At 42.9% G+C, this 18825-nt stretch overlaps 1 protein-coding gene across 3 annotated transcripts in view; it reads right to left on the bottom strand.

Annotated features, from left to right (window-relative positions):
- Positions 1–129: 129 nt before the first annotated feature.
- Positions 130–18825, bottom strand: part of CD300LF (CD300 molecule like family member f) — a 104337-nt gene continuing 85641 nt past the window's right edge. The window contains exons 2-8 of one of the 3 annotated variants that reach the window (XM_080993961.1): positions 18451–18783; positions 17592–17921; positions 5634–5718; positions 3830–3942; positions 2699–2742; positions 1375–1515; positions 130–1216 (exon numbers count right to left, since the gene is read on the bottom strand). In XM_080993961.1, the coding sequence (XP_080850087.1) occupies positions 1064–1216; positions 1375–1515; positions 2699–2742; positions 3830–3942; positions 5634–5718; positions 17592–17921; positions 18451–18783 (1199 nt within the window). In that variant the 3' untranslated portion in view covers positions 130–1063. Of the gene's footprint in view, positions 1217–1374; positions 1516–2698; positions 2743–3829; positions 3943–5633; positions 5719–5944; positions 6275–7581; positions 10935–12197; positions 12486–13267; positions 13500–17591; positions 17922–18450; positions 18784–18825 lie in introns of those variants that run through there. The other 2 variants (XM_080993964.1, XM_080993963.1) reach the window with 2 other exon arrangements.

The raw sequence follows: 18825 nt of genomic DNA on the forward strand, positions 1-18825 counted from the left end.
GCCCAAGGTCCTTTGTTGATTTCCAAGCTTCTCCGTGTCAAACTTTGCTGTGTAGCCACAAGAAGCAAAAATGTGTTTCTTTTTAAACGGGAGAACCTATAATTAGTGCTGCAGATTCAAGTTCTAGGATACAGATTATTGTTATTGTTTTATTCTCAGTTTTCGGAACAGCCAATCGAACAATGTCCTCTGGGTGGCGTACAGAAGGCAATCAAATACAAAAACGCATTTGGGTCAGTTAAATAACCTCAATACAAATAACTCAGAAACTGACATAAAAATATCAAAACCAGTATATAATAAATACAGTGGTACCTCGGGTTACATACACTTCAGGTTACAGACACTTCAGGTTACAGACTCCGCTAACCCAGAAATAGTACCTCGGGTTAAGAACTTTGATTCAGGATGAGAACAGAAATAGTGCGGCCGCGGCGTGGCAGCAGCGGGAGGCTCCATTAGCTAAAGTGGTGCTTCAGGTTAAGAACAGTTTCAGGTTAAGAACGGACCTCTGGAATGAATTAAGTACGTAACCAGAGGTACCACTGTATAAGCACTAGCTGGAAAACACCACCACACCCAGCAAGGAGTAATCAGTTTGGGTCCAGACCTAATACACTACTGAAGCATATAATTGAAACTAAAAGGCCTGGGATAAAAAGCACCTGGTGCCCAAATTGCTGCAGCAGGCAAATCTTTCTGGGGAAGGTATTCTGCAAATAAACAGCATATAGTCATGCATTAAGGTACATTAAAGCCTCCCTCCCTGCTCAGATTATATTTACCTCTCTGGCATATGCTTTCTCACCATATGTGGTTGCAGCTAATGCAGATCCATCATTTTCCTTTTACTGTAAGAGTAGGATCTGCTGTCACTTTCCAGTTCCCCAGCAGTTGGTTTTTGTTGAAGCAGAGCAGTGATTCAACCTCATTTTATTACAAGTTACTCTTTTAAAGGGGAAGGGTCTCTGAGCTAGAGAAGTGGTCTGGAGCCTGGATAAGAAAACCCACATGACAGTGCACTGAGAGAAATACTTTTGGATTTCTATATATATATATATATTTAATGGTCAGGCTTCACCTCTGTATAAAAGACCTCCTGAGCAGGTGTCTCTGGGTGGGCTGGCCTGGAGAGATTTATGTTGTTGTAGACGTGACCATGATGATCTGAAATATCCAGGCTGGCATAAGACACCTCATCTTGCTCCTCTGAAGTCTGAAAGAGAATAAGATTAGAAATGCTAACAAGCCTCAGGCGGCCTGTAGGTAAGATGGCATAAGGGCCCTGCTGAATGAGACCGAAGGCCCATACTGGCGCAAACAGATGGCAGTGGCTAATAAGGATGCTGGTTAAAGCATTCATTTTCTTCCTACCTTTTCCTGGGAGTGAATCTCTTCATAGTCATTTTCAGGAAGGACCTTAACAATCCTGTAGAGTCCCATCTCATTATGGTCTGGGGGCTGGTCAGAAATGGTGTTCTCATTCTGAGTATCTTCAGTATTGTGGGTAGGCATCTGTGAGAAGGGAAGTAAACGCAGTTTTGAAAACAAGTCACAGAAAGGGAGCTTTGTACTCATCTGAAATGGCCCTAACTTGGTACTCGATAAGATTTCTGCCAGGGAGCCAGAATGCAAACATGCCACCAAGAACAAACTTTTCAAGAATGAGGTCTAATGTATGCTGAAATCTTGGCTGTATTAGCAGATGCACTGTTGCTGGTGGTCAAGGAAAAAGAGGTATATAAAGGAGAATTCCTGAGTGCCAGCAGAGAGTTAAAATCACAAAATATGCAGCATGGAAATATAAATGGTTAGACCTTTAAAATATGCCCTTGTGAGTTCCCTCTTCCCCCAGCATAGGAAAAGATCACATGTTTGGTAAGTTAAACATTTGCTTACTTACAAACTGTTCAAAGGTCTGATTCATGTGCCTACCCCATACAGCGTTCAGAAAAAGTTGTGCAGGCTAAATTTAGTTTAGTTCCAAAGTGGTGAAAGTTATCAGGAATGGCTGATGAGAGCCATGCAGGTGGAGCTGGAGCAACCAGCTTAGAACCTCTTCACATGTTGAGCTTCTCAGGTAGACCGGGAAGGGAACAAAGACTTATAGTTCCTCCCAAGGGGGAAGTAGACTTGGCTAAGGCTGGTAGGACAGCTTACTTACTCTATGACGGAGCTTTCAAAACTTTTCAGGTTGGTGACACACTTTTTAGACATGTATCATTTTGCAACACAGTAATTGAGTTTCACTAGTAAACCGGAGGTTAGAGTCACCCCTTTCCAGCCCTGGGAGGAGCACAGGGAGTATTCGTGTGATACACTGTAGCCGACGCAACACAGGTTGGAAAACTCTGCTCTATGCTATTAACCCCTTCACATATTAAGTAGACTTAAGCATGTTTGGTATATGAGGCTGGTTAACCCACAGCTGTGAGACCACATTGTGGTATTTTAAGACTGACTTTCACCACATCTGAAGATCTTCCTCATTGCTCCTCAGTACTACTATTCCACTTCTCAGAAATAAGAATTTTAGACTGTTCTGGTGCTACTTATTGTGATTGCATTAATGTGCCTTGTATATTGCGGCAAACCACTTTCATGTATTTTTCATGACATAGTGGTATATAAATATTTATTTTATAAATAATATTAATAAAAAATCTTATCATGGAGTGATGTGAGATTTTTGCCTTACCCTTTCTGGTAGACTTAGCTCCTCTTTTCTCTGAAAATGTGATTCTGAAATGGATGCATCAATTGGAAATCAGGTAGGTCAAACTAAGCAACTGCAACAACAGGTTAGGTGGTAAGAAAAATCTGCTTGACTGAAATTCCGCACTGGAATTACACCTACTGGAGATTATACTGAATATTTTTCTGTGCTTTTATCCTGTGCTTTTATTTTATGAACCTCCCTGAGAGCTTTCGATGAAGGGTGGTATATAAATAATAAACAAACAGACAAATAATCCTAGGCCTATGTACTCAGAAGCAAGTCCCGTTGAGTTCAGTGGGCTTATTCCAAGGTAAGTGCACCTAGATTTGCAGCCCTACGACCACAGAGCCTGAAATATTGCTAATCACTACTGCCAGCCATGTGGCTTCTCAGTTTGCTCCCTGTCACTCAGGCCCCTCTTAAGATTCCAAGAAGCTTGGGCCTTAATATTTGTCTGAGTCTCTCCCTTCTTCATATTGCACCCTCTCAATGGGTTGTATCTAAGCTAGTTCTAAGGACTCCATCAGTACAAGTATTTATCTTTGTGCAACAGAACATTTCCCCCCTGCACACGCCCTAAATCTGTTCTGGGGGTTCCCCCCACTCTTCCAGAACAGATTTTGGGGCAGCAAGGGGGACCAGTGGTGGAAGAGGAGTCCCATGTCACCAGCATGAAAATTTAGTTGAATACCTCCCACTGTTATGTGGTTTCCCCCACCCCCAGTTGGAGGCTCTGTAGACTGATGCATGTTTACTTGGAAGCAGGTTCTCCTGTGTCCAATGAAGCTTACTCCTAAGTACCATATTTTTCCATCTATAAGACGCCCCCTATTTTGGGGGACTCAAATTTAAGAAAATGGGGGGGGGAGATCTATCTGTGTTTAAGACACCCCCAAATTTTGGACATTATTTTTTAGGGGAAAACCCTAGTCTTATACACAGAAAAATACAGTATGTGTGCAGAGGATTGTTGCCTCTTAGTTTTACAAACAGGTGACATTCAGAGGTGAATTGTTTAACAGAGCTCTTGTGTTAGGTTTATGCGGAATAAAATTCAAGTAGGAAGGAAGCGTGCTCAGGAATAAACAAAGAATACAGCATCGCTCTGACCTGTTTTCGTCTTCCTTGACATCACAAGCAGCACCACAGTTGCAAGTAAGACAAGAATAAATAGTGGAATGATACTATATATCAAAATGTAGAGCTTTGATTCTGGGGGGGTCCTGGCAAAAGAAAAAAGAATAGAATATCAAATGTCACATATTTCCATTAGCCATTTCAACAATGGCCATTTCATTTAAAAAATACATCCTTCTTACATAATATGCAACTTTGTTCCACTTGTTTATTTTCTTGATTCTTCAGCATATCTACTTGGGAGTCAGTCTCGCTGAACTCACTCCAACCTTAGACATGCACAGGGTTGTGCTGTCAATCTCTGATTCCTCCTCCCTCCCCAAAAATGATACATAGGGAAGGGATTTTCTTTCGCAAGAATCCAAGCAAATATTTCGATGTGATTGAAACGCCTTCAAAATTACCATCGTCATCCGGACTGGCCCAGATTGTCATGTTGACCCAGGATGAAAACAGAAGATGATATGGATAATGTGCACAGAGGTCTGCACTGCTCTTTTTCAGAGATGTTAAAATGGGAGCAAACCCCCCCAAAGTCAATCAGATTGGAGAGTGTAACATTATATACATGATTCCCCAACAGATACAGTTTGTTTTAGTCATGTACCTTATGATGTAATTTCTTACTGATCATCATCATCATTAACAGTAATACTGTAATTAATTTATGAATTGCTTCTCTTGTAATTAATGGCCTTGGAAAGGGGTTTGTGGTGGGTGGCTCCCACCCGTTCGACGTCACAGCAATTGATGATAAGTCGGAAAAGTTTTGGAAACAAATTTCTAGCTAACCAAACCTTTTGCATTTTAATGATTTACGTTTTTTACGTGGGCTCTTGGGTTATAGACATACATGTAAAGGTAAAGGTAAAGGGACCCCTGACCATTAGGTCCAGTCGTGGCCGACTCTGGGGTTGCGGCGCTCATCTCGCTTTATTGGCCTAGGGAGCCGGCGTACAGCTTCCGGGTCATGTGGCCAGCATAAGCCACTTCTGGCGAACCAGAGCAGCACACGGAAACACTGTTTACCTTCCCGCCAGAGTGGTACCTATTTATCTACTTGCACTTTGATGTGCTTTCAAACTGCTACGTTGGCAGGAACAGGGACCGAGCAACGGGAGCTCACCCCGTCGCGGGGATTCGAACCGCCAACCTTCTGATCAGCAAGTCCTAGGCTCTGTGGTTTAACCCACAGCGCCACCCGCATCCCTTTTAGACATACACATAGTTGTGCCTTTTGTTGTTGTTGTTGCTCAGTCATAATTCTTGCAAACATAACCCCCGCAAGAGCAGATACTGAAGGGACTGTCAAGAGACACCAGATCATGCAGATTAAGCATTGCCAGTCCCAGTTTCTAAGTTCCTTCAGGGGGCTGCAAAAATGCTCTACTCCATCAGTCTGCAAGTCATAGAAGTAGAAGTTTTCCCAACCCTGCAAGCATGGAATAGTAAAAACCAAAGCCAATTTCTGTTCAAACAACAGCACCGGGCAGCAACATGAAAATCAAACAGTTGTAGCAGTTTCCTCAGACCTGGTATTCTCAAAAGTGCCCAGTACCACAGCTTCCTCCGTGGGAAACATCTGCTGTCCATTACATCAGTATAAATACCATATTTCGGACAAATATTCACAGGCATCTATTCCCCAGTTAATCTGGGAGAGATTAGCTGCAGAAATCTTATATTTCAGTGGTCAGCGACAAAAGGGGGAGATTAAAAGTGGGGCCTACATAGAAAGCCCCTCACAAGGTTATAGAAAAGAAACCCAAATACTCACTCTGTAGGATCTGGGCTGTGGGTAGACTTTACTACGTAGGTGATAAATTCCAGTGTTTCTGTAGAGGATAACTTTTCTTCTGGATCTGAGGGGGGTGAGGGGTGGGGGCAAAGGGCAAAAAACAAAAACAAAAAAGAATCAACAAAAATTGTGGTCATAGTTCCTCTGCTATATCAAGAGCATTCTGTATTTTACTGCATGAAGAGAAGGATTTCATCTATTCATTGATGTTCTGGAGATTTTTTCTTTCTCCATTTCCTCATTCCTGCATTTCTATCATTACAAACAAGGAGAGGAGGAGAAGCGTTTACCTGGAGTAACTGTCACGTTCACCCTGTGTTTGATATTGGGCAAGAAACGCTCTATAACGCAGTGATAAACACCGGAATCATCCAGATTCAAATTGTCCATGGTCACTTGAAAGTAGTGCTCTTTCTTATTCTCTCTGAGGGAGAATCTGCCCATGTTAACTTTTCCATCTGATGATATTAAACTTTCGCATGAAGACAAAAATATGCCTTCGTTTATTTTGCACCAACTCTTAGTGTTATCTTCAAAGGTTTGTTGATAATGGCAGCGCAGAGAGAGAGATTTCCCTTCAAATCCATGCACTTCAACTGGACCAGTCAGTCGCCATGTGTCTGGGGGAAAGAAAGAGAATCATTAATTGGAGTCAATCAGGTTGACACCATGTTGCTGCTGTTGTCAGGCTACAGGGAATCCAATCCCCCTCCCTCACGGCTGACAGCCAGAAATGGGGAAAACAAGAAGTTCTTACCAAGGTACCAGTAATTTATTCAATATTCACAGAAAGATATATGCATAATGCTGCCTCATGGATAATTGTGTTGCTCTGAGTAAAGTCCCACCCCCTCTGTCTCTCCTATTATGCGTCATCAGCTGATCTGTGCTTTCTGCCTCTGAGCTTTCTGTTCTCCTACTCTCAGTGCCTGCCTGGACCTGGGAGAGGGGGCGGGTCTGGCATGCTTTCCAAAGACACTGAGTCTGTCAGCTGTCTCTCCCTGGTGGTGCTTCCTCCCCCTCCTGCTCCTTTCCCAATATTTCCCAGCTTCTCCCCTCTACAGCCTCTGAACTGTAACCTTCTGCAAACCATTGTTCTAAATCTATACTGTCTCCCTCTTCTCTGGGAAGTGCAGGAGGAGGGGGGCAGTCTCCACCATTCCTCCTCAGTCCAGTCCTTGACAGGTGTGCAGCACCGCAGTCAAGCCAGGCCATTCATTACAAGACAAGTCTTTCCATGTCTCTGCAACAAGCGTTCACAAAATTGTTCTCCTCATAGCCCCTGTGAGAGGCTCTGGCCCTGCTTTTCCCGTGAGTGGCCTTTGCACCAAGCGCCTTTGGGCAAACCAGCTTGTGGATATTAGTAGGAGGGTACCAAAGTATCTGCATTAAAATGAAAAGGTTGTTCAGGCTGCATCATTTAGGACAGAAGTTCTAGTTTCGGGCATTATTGTATTATTGGATAATCTCTTGTGTGTTTGTGTGTGTGTGTGTGTGTGTGTGAGAGAGAGAGAGAGAGAGAGAGAGAGAGAGAGAGAGACTTTGTGACCACAAATATTTACCAGTATATTTTCCCAAAGGTGTGGAAATTTCAGAATTGTCATAGTGTAATGCTGGTTTTGAAGTTTGGAAATGTTTGTCTTACAATGTGTATTCTGAGGTGAGCTTCTTTGTCCCTAAGCATGGCACCAAACAGTTTTTCGAATTCACAGGGAAAAAGAAGGAATTTTTGAAAATGGGCATGCCAACCAATTCAGCAACTTGTGCCAGCAGCCAACCACAAATCAGGGCACCATATCATATGGTCATATGCTTACATATACGCAGTAAGATTCCAAAGTAGTTATTTGGGTATATGCACATGCAAAAGATTCTACGCCAGTCTGCAACAGAAATAGCATGTTTGCAACAGAAATAGCATGTTTACCTTTCGCTTTCCGCCGTTTGTCTCTCAAGTCTTCTACCTCTGGACTTTCAGTAGTGCCATCCCATGCATTTTGGCAGACTTCCTCCTTATGGTTCAAGATCTGTGGCCTTGACGTAGCATTTTTCTCTTCTTTACCTGAAATTAGCACCCAGCCCAGGAGAGACAACACCCTCAACGGTCTCATGATTCTGCTTCTATTCTCTGCTGAAGTTGGAGGGAGGTAAAAGGTAGTCAGTCTCTCCCAGAGGCCTCAAGATACTCTCCCAAGTTTCTGGCAGGAAAGAGAATCTTCAAAGCTCACTGGCAATAACTTAACCCTGAAAGCGGAAGTGCTCAGCCTTTTTTAGAAATAGTGGGAAAGGACAGCTTCTCTTCTGCAATCCTTAGTATGCAAGCAGTAGTGGTTAGTGTATTCTCCCCCCACCCCTTATATTAAGAAACACACATGCTAGCTGAGGAGAATAATGTAATTGAATTTCAGTGGACTTCGGAATTACTTTAACCAATACTATGACCTAGTGTAGTTACAACTGGGCTGTGATAAGCAAGAAAAGATGCACAGTATTTCTCCATAAGAACATGAAAATAGCTCTGCTGAATCAGAAGGCCAGTGGCCCAACTGGTCTTAGAATTGTAGAGTTGGAAGGGACCCTGAGGATCATCTAGTCCAACTCCCTGCAATGCTGGAATATGTAGCTGTCTCATACGGGGATCGAACCTGCAACCTTGGCAGTATCAGCATTCTAACCAACTGAGCTATTCAGGTCCAACATCCTGTCCATACAGTGGACAGTTTGATGCAGTAGCCGAAGTTCTCTCGTGGTGGTGTCACCTCATTAGAGAGCTTTCTGCTCCCCGTCCCCCACCATCACACGGTTTACTTCCCTGTGACAAACAAAGAGATGGTGTGGTTACAAGTGAGTTGTGCGGCAGGAAGTGTGGGAGCTGAAGCTCTCTTCCGGTTGTGACTCCTATGCATCCAGATAACTGCAAAAAGCAGAAACAGGAAGATGGGCGTTTTCAAGCTGATCGGAACCAGGAAGTACCTATAAATAAGATATCTGCAGCACAGCAACAGAAGAGAAAATAGAAGAAAACAAAGCTATTTCCCACCATTCGCTAATGAAAAAGTGCTGCATACGCAAAGATTATGCGGCAGCTTGGCTGCAGTTTTAAAGCAATGATAAAGCCAGGTCAAAAATATGTAGGATGTGTTTCAGATGTGCGTGAGAGAGAAATCACTTCTGGGACCAACAATGAACTTAATATATAACTGAAGGGAGGCCAGACTTGACAATATTGAGCAGCACAAAATTTATTATCCCTTTAATGAATAATGGCAGACCATGAAAAAGATACTGGAAACTGCAGCTTAGTTGACAAAGCATGTGTGGAAAAGGCTCAGTGTGAATGACCTATGTAGGGAGAGAAGTGGAGATGAGGACTATAGAAAATGCTAGACTATGCAGGATATTGGCCAACAAAAGCCCCACTAAGCATCCTCTTTTCTCAGAAACTGGAAGAAATAATAATAATAATAATAATAATAATAATAATAATACCCGACCATCTGGCTGGGTTTCCCCACTTGCAGTTTTGCCTCAGCCATGAGGACTAGGAGCTTAACTTATCCAAAATAGAAATGATGAGTTTTCAAGCACTATCAGAGACATCAATTTTCTACATTCCCTCGTTACATTGTGAAAATGGTATAATTGGAAATTACTCTGTCAGCACACAGCAAGGTGCTCGTGTAGTCCAACAGGGAGTCAGAATGCTCAATTGTGCTTTGCCAGTCATATTTATAGAGGGAGCAAGGTCTGGTTGTTCAGTTATTGCTAATTCTTCTTCTATATCTAAGAAGGGGGCTAAAAATAATTGATGACTAGTGCCAGCTGTTGCGGGTGAGCTGTTTGCACTTTCCAAAATGGCAGACGTATTTCGCACAGGAACTGAGGTAATTGATGGTGATGAGCTCTTGAGCAATAAGATGAAATTTCTCCTCGCATAGTGCTTTGTCATCCTGTGGAAACTCATGGCCATGAGGAGGTCAAGTCATTGAGAAACTGGAAATGGAGGATAAGTGTTCCATAGTTCATACCCCCGAATGCAGTGCCTTGGGGGCGTTTTCAGGGCATAAAACTGTGATCTACTTGCAAGAAGTATCCTCAGGCCTGCCCATCCATGCCTTGAAAGCTGGCCTGCCCAAGTCCTCTTCTTTACAGAGCTACAAAGATAGAGGTAAACATTCCGTTTAAACACTGTCTTCGGCTCCAGTGTTGGACCATTTCGATCGGATACTCCCTGCTGATGTGGATAGATTCCTCTGAGCTGCCAGGCCCACCACTTGCCCCCTTGATCCGTGCCCGTCTTGGCTGATTAGGGCGTGCCCAGACGTCACGCGGATCCCCCTGGTTGAAATTATCAATTTGTCCCTTGGCACGGGGACATTCCTAGGGGAGCTGAAGGAAGCAGTGGTGTGTACGCTCTTAAAGAAAACTTCATTAGATCCTCTTGTTGTAGTGAAGTTGGGAAATCTTGGTATGTCAAACGCTGGTTCACGCAGGAGTGAGGCATTGTGGGAGAGATAAGATTGTGGCCTTATGGGGAATGGGTGCTTGGTCTCTTTAAAAGTAAAACTCTCTTTCTCTAGAAGTGTGAGTCAATTACTGGTACATCTTGTCTCTAGGCAGGATGAGATGTTATCTGATTTGCAGACCCTGGCACAGCTGGGGGCCTGAGTGTGGATTGGGTTGTAAAAAGGCACAGGAGGCTATCAAATAATTTACAATTTAGGAGCCTGGTACAGTGTGTAAGAGAGGCCTGGGAAAGAAGGAAGAGCCTTTTGATCTTAAGGTCTCTGAGTCTAAACAAAGTTCAGCTGTGCTGGTCTCCTGACAATCAGGAGTATCCGCCCTCCCTTCCCCACAGGTGGGCGAGTATACAGCCATTGGTACAGCCATTGGTAAATTGGTAATTAACTTGAAGAAATGATTGGTCCCTAACCTGTCCTCCACATGGGTTTTCAAGGATAAAGGATTTAGGAATTCAGATGCAAAGGGCAGAACGTCTTGCCTTGGTACTTCACCTGGGGGTGTTTGACCAGTGAAAGGACTCTGCTGTGTTTTGAACTATTGTTGCTGTGTGAGTATGGTTTTAGCTAGTCATACTTTACAATGTTTTTATTTTTTGTTTGTAACCTTCTAAGAGATGTGCAACTTTTCGAGTGGCCTTTTCAATACATGTGGAAAAAGACTTTTTGTATTTTGTACTCTGTGCCTTTGCTCGGGGAAGCTAAACTAGTGCTTACCGTTTGGACACCTACCTGTTGAATTTCTGTCTGTGTCACGGTAAAGTGACTCAGGGCTGGGCAAATCCAGTAAATATCGAAGGGGGGTTCCCCTCCTTGAACCCCATTCGAGGGTGGTCCAGGAAAGAGGTGGTGGCAGCTTTACCGTTTGGCTTGTGATTTGCAACAACTAGCAATTTTTCCCCTTCCTGGCAAAGTCCTGCCAGTGTCTAGGAGGAGTGTGTGTGTGTGTGTGTGTGTGTGTGTGTGTGAATAGTCCCGCTTACTACACTTGTCCTTTCTTGAGTTAAATAAAATGTTTTCCGTAAAATAAAATAAAAAACCTTAAGTCTGGAGGAGGAGGCCAGAAGTCCCTCAGTGCCATTAATGTGCCGGTGAGGAAGGGCTAAGAGTAGGGAGTTTACTTCTCTGAGGCCCAGAGACAAGGAAACATGTACCAATCCATTGTTCAGGTTATGGAGCCATGTGGTTTGGATTATAGGAGCCCGCACTGGTTTTTGACCCTGCTCTATTAGCAGTGTTATGTTTAGATATATTTATTGTTGCCATACAACAATACAAAAAATCACTGCGGGACCTAAAGGTCTTTTGCATTGTTTCAGGGGATAGTACAACCCTGTAAAAGGTTCAGAGCCATCTTGAGCACAACGTGTAAATGATTTTTAAAATAGACACCCCATAGGGACATTATTCCTTGCAATTGAGAACTGTATTTGGAAATAAAGCTCAGAAGAAGAAAAATGTAATGTACTGAAGTACTGGTGTCAGTTTGCAGCTTTGTTATTGTTCAATTTGAAGGAAAGAGACACTGAAAAGAAAATTTGTTGACCAAGAGATGGCAATATGATGTTCATGAGTATGAAATCCAACTCTTTTGTTTTTTTTTTAAAAAGGAACTTTGTTGACATTTGCCTTCACTGCAAACGATGATAAATGTTGGGTTCAAAGTAAACAAATCAAGACCAAATTCCCATGGAGATTGCAACATCCTTCAGGGACTCGGTGCTGATCTGAAACTTGTGAAAGTGTTTTAAAGGGTTAGATGCAGAGGGTCTTGCTTTGCATCAGTTTGTAGAGGTCAATGAATTGTAATTTGTTGTGTTGGTCACAGGTAATTTGCCAGAAAACATCCCCCCTTCCCTAGTTTCCAATAAAAATTACAAAAAGTGGCACTTGCCCATGAAAATTAGCTCTCATTGTAATTTGCTGCAGATGGGTTCTCCAAGTTACAGATAAATGATTGAGATTGCAAATCTAGTAGATTGGCCACATCTTTTAAAACACACTTAAAAGGAAAGCATCTAAATAACCTGTGGGCATACCTTTTATTGCTCTTTTTTAGGGAAGATCAAGCCTATTAAGACACAAATAGTTTGAATACTGGAGTTATAACAGCATTAGCTAAAACAATATATTATGTAAAGAAGCTTAACAACAGTTACATTGGTCACTGTGGGATTACTGTGCAGCATTTTCTTGCCGTGTGGCAGCTGAAGGTCTCTTCTGATTGTATCTTCTATGCATCCAGATAATTGCAATGACCAGACCCAGGAAGATAAGGGTTTTCAAGGCGAAAAGCCCATAAATCAGGTATCTGTGTAAATGAAACAGAACCATAACCATCGTAATACACCACCCATTCGACTGGGTTGCCCAGCCACTCTGAGCAGATATCATATAATTGCTGATAGAAGAAAACAGGACTATTTCCCACCATTCTCTAATATAGAAGCTTTGTGGATTAACACACCACAGCCGGTGCTCCCATGAGCCTTTCTGAGGGAATCGACTCAAATGGCACTCAAGGGTGGCATCTGGGGGCTGCACCCGCCTCCCTCCTTGCTGGTAGTGGCAGTGCCTCCTCCTCCCAGGGCCACGACTTCAGGAATATAGGAAAACTAGGAGGAATGGCAACTAAAAATGATGGAATGTGCGGAGTTAGAAGGCATAACCAGCAGGGTCTGAGAACAAGATGATCAAGTTTATAAACAGGAATGGAAAGTTTTTGTGGAGTATTTGCATATAATTGTAAGAAAGTGAAAACACGAAGCAGGATTAATTCAACAGTCTGATTTTGATTGAGGTAATATGAAAAGGAGGAGAAATTGGTTGGTTGGAATAAAATAGGCAGTAAGAATGGGAAACTTCAAAGACCCACGGAAGGAGAAGAAGGGAAGTTGATGTATTATTTTATAGGTGGTTGTTTTAATTGTGGAAACTGTATAATTGAAAACTTTATTTAAAAAATGAATTACAAACAAGGAAAACAGGCCTTGCTAGCCACCAGGAGGTGGCAGCATGAAAACCTTTTAGAGCTTGCTGAGCCAAAATATCAGTGATATCACATGTTTACACAAAGGGAATCTCAATACTTACTCTGTTGGAATAGGGCTGAAGCCTGATTGTTTGTTTGTTTGTTCTTGTTTGGTACTTATGAGAAAGAGATCAGGTTCTGACTGCCAGCTAATTGCTGTTGTTTCTTCTGAATCCACGGAGGAATCTGGGGAGGATTGTTTGGTCGTTTGTTCTTGTGTGGTAGTTATGAGAAAGAGATCAGGTTCTGACTGCCAGCTAATTGCTGTTGTTTCTTCTGAATCTGAGGAGGAAGCTGAACAAAGATGAAGAAATGGACAGCTTCAGACACTGAAGAGACCAAGAACTTCAGAAAATGTGAAGAGGGACTGGCAAATAAGGGATAGTTCCAGTCAAACAAAAGAAGTGCCAGTGGTCAGATCACTTCCTGGTACAACTAGACTTCTCCGCAACCCTTCCCATCTGCAGGGAGGTGAGACCAATTTGAATGGTCTGCCTCTGCCACTTAACGGATCCAAATGGCTTCAAAAGAGTGATAGGTGCAGTGCTTTTTCCCCCCCTTAAAAAATGTTTAGGGGTGCTCTCATTTTGACTCAAGAAAATCACCATTTTAAAGTTCAAATCGGGGGAAATAAATACAGTAGCTAAATGGATAAAAGTACTGTACAAAGATTCACAAAATGTTTAGGAGTATGTGTACCCCTGCGTCCCCCCAGGAAAAAAAACACTGGGTAGGGGATACATTATTATCCCATGCTGATGGCCTCTCAGCTGATACTCTGGTGACCCACTGGAATGTGTAGTTAACCAGGGTTTTAGACTGTTAACTCTGAAGTGCCCTCTTCGATTGCATGGAGCTGGGATGACCATGTGGTTTTCCCAAGGGCTGAAGGCGATGAAACGATCTCTGAGAGGACTAGGGCGCCAGTGGGGGAAAACATGTCCTAAAGTGGACTGAACATAGGTTAGAGCTCATTGCAGAGCCTACCAAATCGCAATAGCGATGGCAAAGAAGACCCTTTTCACTGTCTCTATGGCATCTGCAGAAAGTGGTTCCAGGAGGAACCCATTAGCCAACTCACAAAAATTTATCCACACCCCTCGTATAGCAGATTATCGTTGTCCTTTACTTCTCTACGCAGATGATGCGGTACTACTCTCTTACTCCAGAGTGGGTTTAAGGAGGGCACTAAAGATTTTTGTGACATACTGCCATTCTAATCATCTGTCTATCAACCACACCAAGTCCAAAGTACTGATATTTTCAAGGAGTCGAAAACTTTATCCATGGAAATTGGAGGGCAAGAAAATTGAACAAGTACATAAATTTAAATATTTAGGAATTTATTTTCAATATAATTTAGGGTGGAAAGCGCACGTTGAATACCTTCAAAACAAGACAAAAGCCCTATCACACTCCCTCCTCCGTTTTTTCTACTCTGAGGGGGCCTTATTCATCCCTGCGGCCTTGAAAGTGTATAGCATCAAAGTGATGGCCACAATGGCCTATGCTGCACCTTTATGGGCTGCCTTTGCTAACCTCTCACCTTTAGAGTCGCTTCAAAGCCAATTCTTACGCCGACTTCTAAAATTACCAACATGCGTAAGTAATGCGGCTATTCGCTTAGAAATGAAGATCCCCTCAGTGGAGTTAGTTCTATGGAGGAGAGTTTTGATTTATTGGATATCCCTATGGCATAAACTCCCGAACCACTATCTCATTCAATGCATGTGGCGGGATGACTTCACAAATTTGTGGTCAGGAAAAATCCATGCCAAATTGCTGTCCTATGAGATCTCGCCCACTGAATTGCTCAAACTGGATCTAAATGTGGCAAAAAGGTGTATAAATCAAAGGCTGGATGATGTGGAGCTATACCAAAATTTCTTAGCTGGTGGTGGAGCCTGCTCGCCGTTAAATTTCGGCATAACCCCAATCTACCGTGCTCCGTCTTACTTAACATCGCTTATGACCGCGTCTCACCGTTATGCCTTCATTAGAGCTAGGTTCAATGTTTTTCCAACAAACGTGCTGAGACATAGATTCACTAAGGGCCAAGTCTCTTCAATGTGTGCTTGTGAAATGAAAACATCGGAATCTCTACATCATGTTATGTTTATCTGCCCTATGTACAGTTCAGCTCGTGCTAGTATACTAAACTCCATAATCCAGCCTATGGCTGATAAACCAGTAGATTTACAGCTTGCCTGGGTTCTTCAAGATGTGGATCCTTATATTACCCTTCAGGTTGCTAAATTCCTAACAGCCGTCCTCTCGTACAAGAGACGGAATGGAATGTTAGCTGATTATTGATATAAGAATTTTTTATAATGACATCAGATATTGATTTTAGCGTAGTGCCTAAATTTTTAATCTTAATCTTAAATTTTTCTTTTGAATTGTTAATATCTGTCCTTGTGTGCTGTGAGCTGTGTTGTATTGCTTATGGCTTGTGCGAGTCCGCTGTTTTATTCGATTTGTTTTGTTGTGTTGTGTTTTATGGTGGGCGTAAAGCCGAATAAACATTTTGAATTGTTCCAGGAGACTCTTAGGTGGTTTGTAGTCTAACAGAGCCACCTTTGCCACTGAGGTCCAAGAAGGACTCCAAAATGTCCTGCAACGATTTTGCAAAGCTGTTTGCAGATAAAATCACCCAGATTCAGAAAGAGGCAGGCGCCACTGTGGTAGCAGGGCTGGGGTGGGAGAGTTTCAGCGCTCTGTCTAGTCAAGTTGTATAAGATCAATTTCAACCCGATTACCTCTGAGGAGGTAGACAGTGTGCCTGGATGAGTGAAACCTGTCTCCTCGACCCTTGCCTATTCTGGCTCATAAAAGCGAGCCTGAGACCCTACCTGCCTGCAGACTGTCTTACCAGAGTGGTGCATTCTTTGGTTATCTCCAGCTTGGACCACTGCAATGCGCTCAAGGTGACTCAGAAGCTACAATTAATGCAGAATGTGGCTGCCAGACTGGTGACTGGGAGCAGCTGCTGGGACTATACTGTATAACATCTATCCTGAAAGACCTGTCATGTGACAAAGGCCTTTGAGAACAGAAGCAGTAAAGTGCTGGAAAATGCTGAAAAGTGAAGATTCATTCTTCTAGCTGACTCATTCCTTATACAAATATTGTTTCAATTACAGGAAGTAACACGGAGCCAGGAAGAATAAATACATGGGCTCAGTGTGCTCTTTACTTCTTTTTATTTTGCTCTCTTCCATTATTGTTGGTATAGTGTTTGTAAAGAGTCTGTTTGCCTCAGTAAAGGTTTTTTTTACTGTGAATTTTGACCCTGTGTTTTTACTTCACTGCGCGACAAGACCTATATTGGCTCCCAGTGTGTTTCTGAGCACAATTCAAAGTGTTGGCTTAAAGCCCTTAATGACTTTGGCCCAGTATACCTGAAGGAGTGTTTCTGCCCCCATTGTTCAGCCGAAACACTGAGGTCTAGATTCAAGGGCCTTCTGGGGGTTTCCTCATTGTGAGACGTTCAGTTACAGGGAAGCAGGTAGAGAGCCTTCTCAGTAGTGGCACCCACCCTGTGGAACACCCTCCAGTAAGATGTCAAGGAGATAAATAATTATATGATCTTCCGTAAACATCTGAAGGCAGACCTATATCAGGGTACTCTTAACGTGTGATATTCTATTCTGCTGCTGCTGCTGTGTTTTTGTATACCCTGTTGGAAGCCGCCCATTATTTTATTATGTCCCTTGGGATTTTGAACTTGCTGACAGGGGAATCGGTGACAGGAGACAATTCTGCAAGCATAGTTTTCCCTAATGTGAATTTTACACCAGTATCATGCAGCAACATAAAACAAGCCATGTTTCATTTACCATTATTTACCTGCTTAACGGGCAATATAATATCCTTTTGGAAAGAGAAAAATTATCACAATACTGTATTCACTTCCTATATATATATATTTAAAGTATATAAGAAGGAACTCTCCTTATCTTTGCAAGTCTGTGCACACTTACCCAGCAGTAAGCACCTTTGGGGTTAATGTGCATAAGATCACATTTATTCCGTCTTTTGAGTTTCCTGTGGTGCTTGGAAATGGGACTCACCTGGGAGAACAGTATATTTACAGGGAAACCAACATCAGAGTCAGTTCTTTCTATACCACACCACTAAATCCCAGCATCTTGCTGTGTGAGGTTCTCCAGTCTGACTCTGAATTCCAAACGAGAATGATTATCCTTGATAAAAACTCTGCTAGCAGTCCTTTCTTCTTCAGATCCTGTCGTCTGAACAACTATTTCACAATTGCTGTGAACACAATTGATGTACTGGAGATTTTTTTTCTTTCCTCATTCCTGCATTTCTATCATTACAAACAAGGAGAGGAGGAGGAGGAGGAGGAGGAGGAGCAGCCTTTACCTGGAATAACTGTCACGTTCACCCTGTGTCTGATATTGCGCAAGAGACGTTCTATAACGCAGTGATAAACACCGGAATCATCCAGATTCAAACTGTCCATGGTCACTTGAAAGTAGTGCCCTTTCTTATTCTCTCTGAGGGAGACTCTGCCCATGTTCACCTTTCCATCTGATGATATTAAACTTTCGCATGAAGAAAAAAATATGCCTTCTTTCATTTTGCACCAGCTCTTAGTGTTATTGTCAAAGGTTTGTTGATAATGGCAGCGCAGAGAGAGAGATTTCCCTTCATATCCATGCACTTCAACTGGACCAGTCAGTCGCCATGTCTCTGGGGGAAAGAAAGAGAATCATTCATTGGAGTCAATCAGGTTGACACCATGTTGCTGGTGTTGTCAGGCTACAGGGAACCTAATCCCCCTCCCTCACTGCTGGCAGCCAGAAGTGGGGGAAAACAAGAAGTTCCTACCAAGGTAATTTATTCAATATTCACAGAGAGAGATGCATAATGCCACCTCTTGGATAATGGCGTTGCTCTGAGTAAAGCCCCATCTCCTCCATCTCTCCTATTATGTCATCCCTACGTTGGCTGATCTGTGCTTTCTGCCTCTGAGCTTTCTGTTCTCTTACTCTCAGTGCCTGCCTGGACCTGGGAGGGGGGCAGTTCTGGCATGCTTAGTGGTGTCGGAAGGGGGTTCACGGTGTGTGGTCTGCCCCGGTGACATCCTGGGGGGGTGTGACATTATCTTTGCAAGTCTGTGTACACTTACCCAGCAGTAAGCACCTTTGGGGTTAATGTGCACAAGGTCACATTTATTCCTTCTTTTGAGTTTCCTGTATAACTTGGAAACAGGACTCACCTGGGAGAACAGTAATATTTACAGGGAATCCATAATCAGAGCCAGCTCTTTCTATGCCACACCAGTAAATCCCAGCATCTTCCTGTGTGAGGTTCTCCAGTCTGACTGTGAATTCCAAACGAGAATGATTATCCTTGATAAAAAGTCTGCTAGCTGTCCTTTCTTCTTCAGATCCTGTTGTCCGAACAACTATTTCACAACTGCTCCATGGACTTCCTTTGCACCAATATTTTACATATTTCCTAAACCCAGCATCATATCTGCATCTCACAGAGAGTGACCTGCCCAAAAATCCACTCAGTGCTTTAGGACCAGTCAGATCAGACATGCAACCTGAAAAGCAGAATAAACCTGGAGTGAGGTATTAGCTCTCCA

This window comes from Podarcis pityusensis, assembly GCF_964106645.2.
Source record: "Podarcis pityusensis genome assembly, chromosome: 2".
In the NCBI taxonomy this organism is placed as follows: Eukaryota; Metazoa; Chordata; class Lepidosauria; order Squamata; family Lacertidae; genus Podarcis; species Podarcis pityusensis.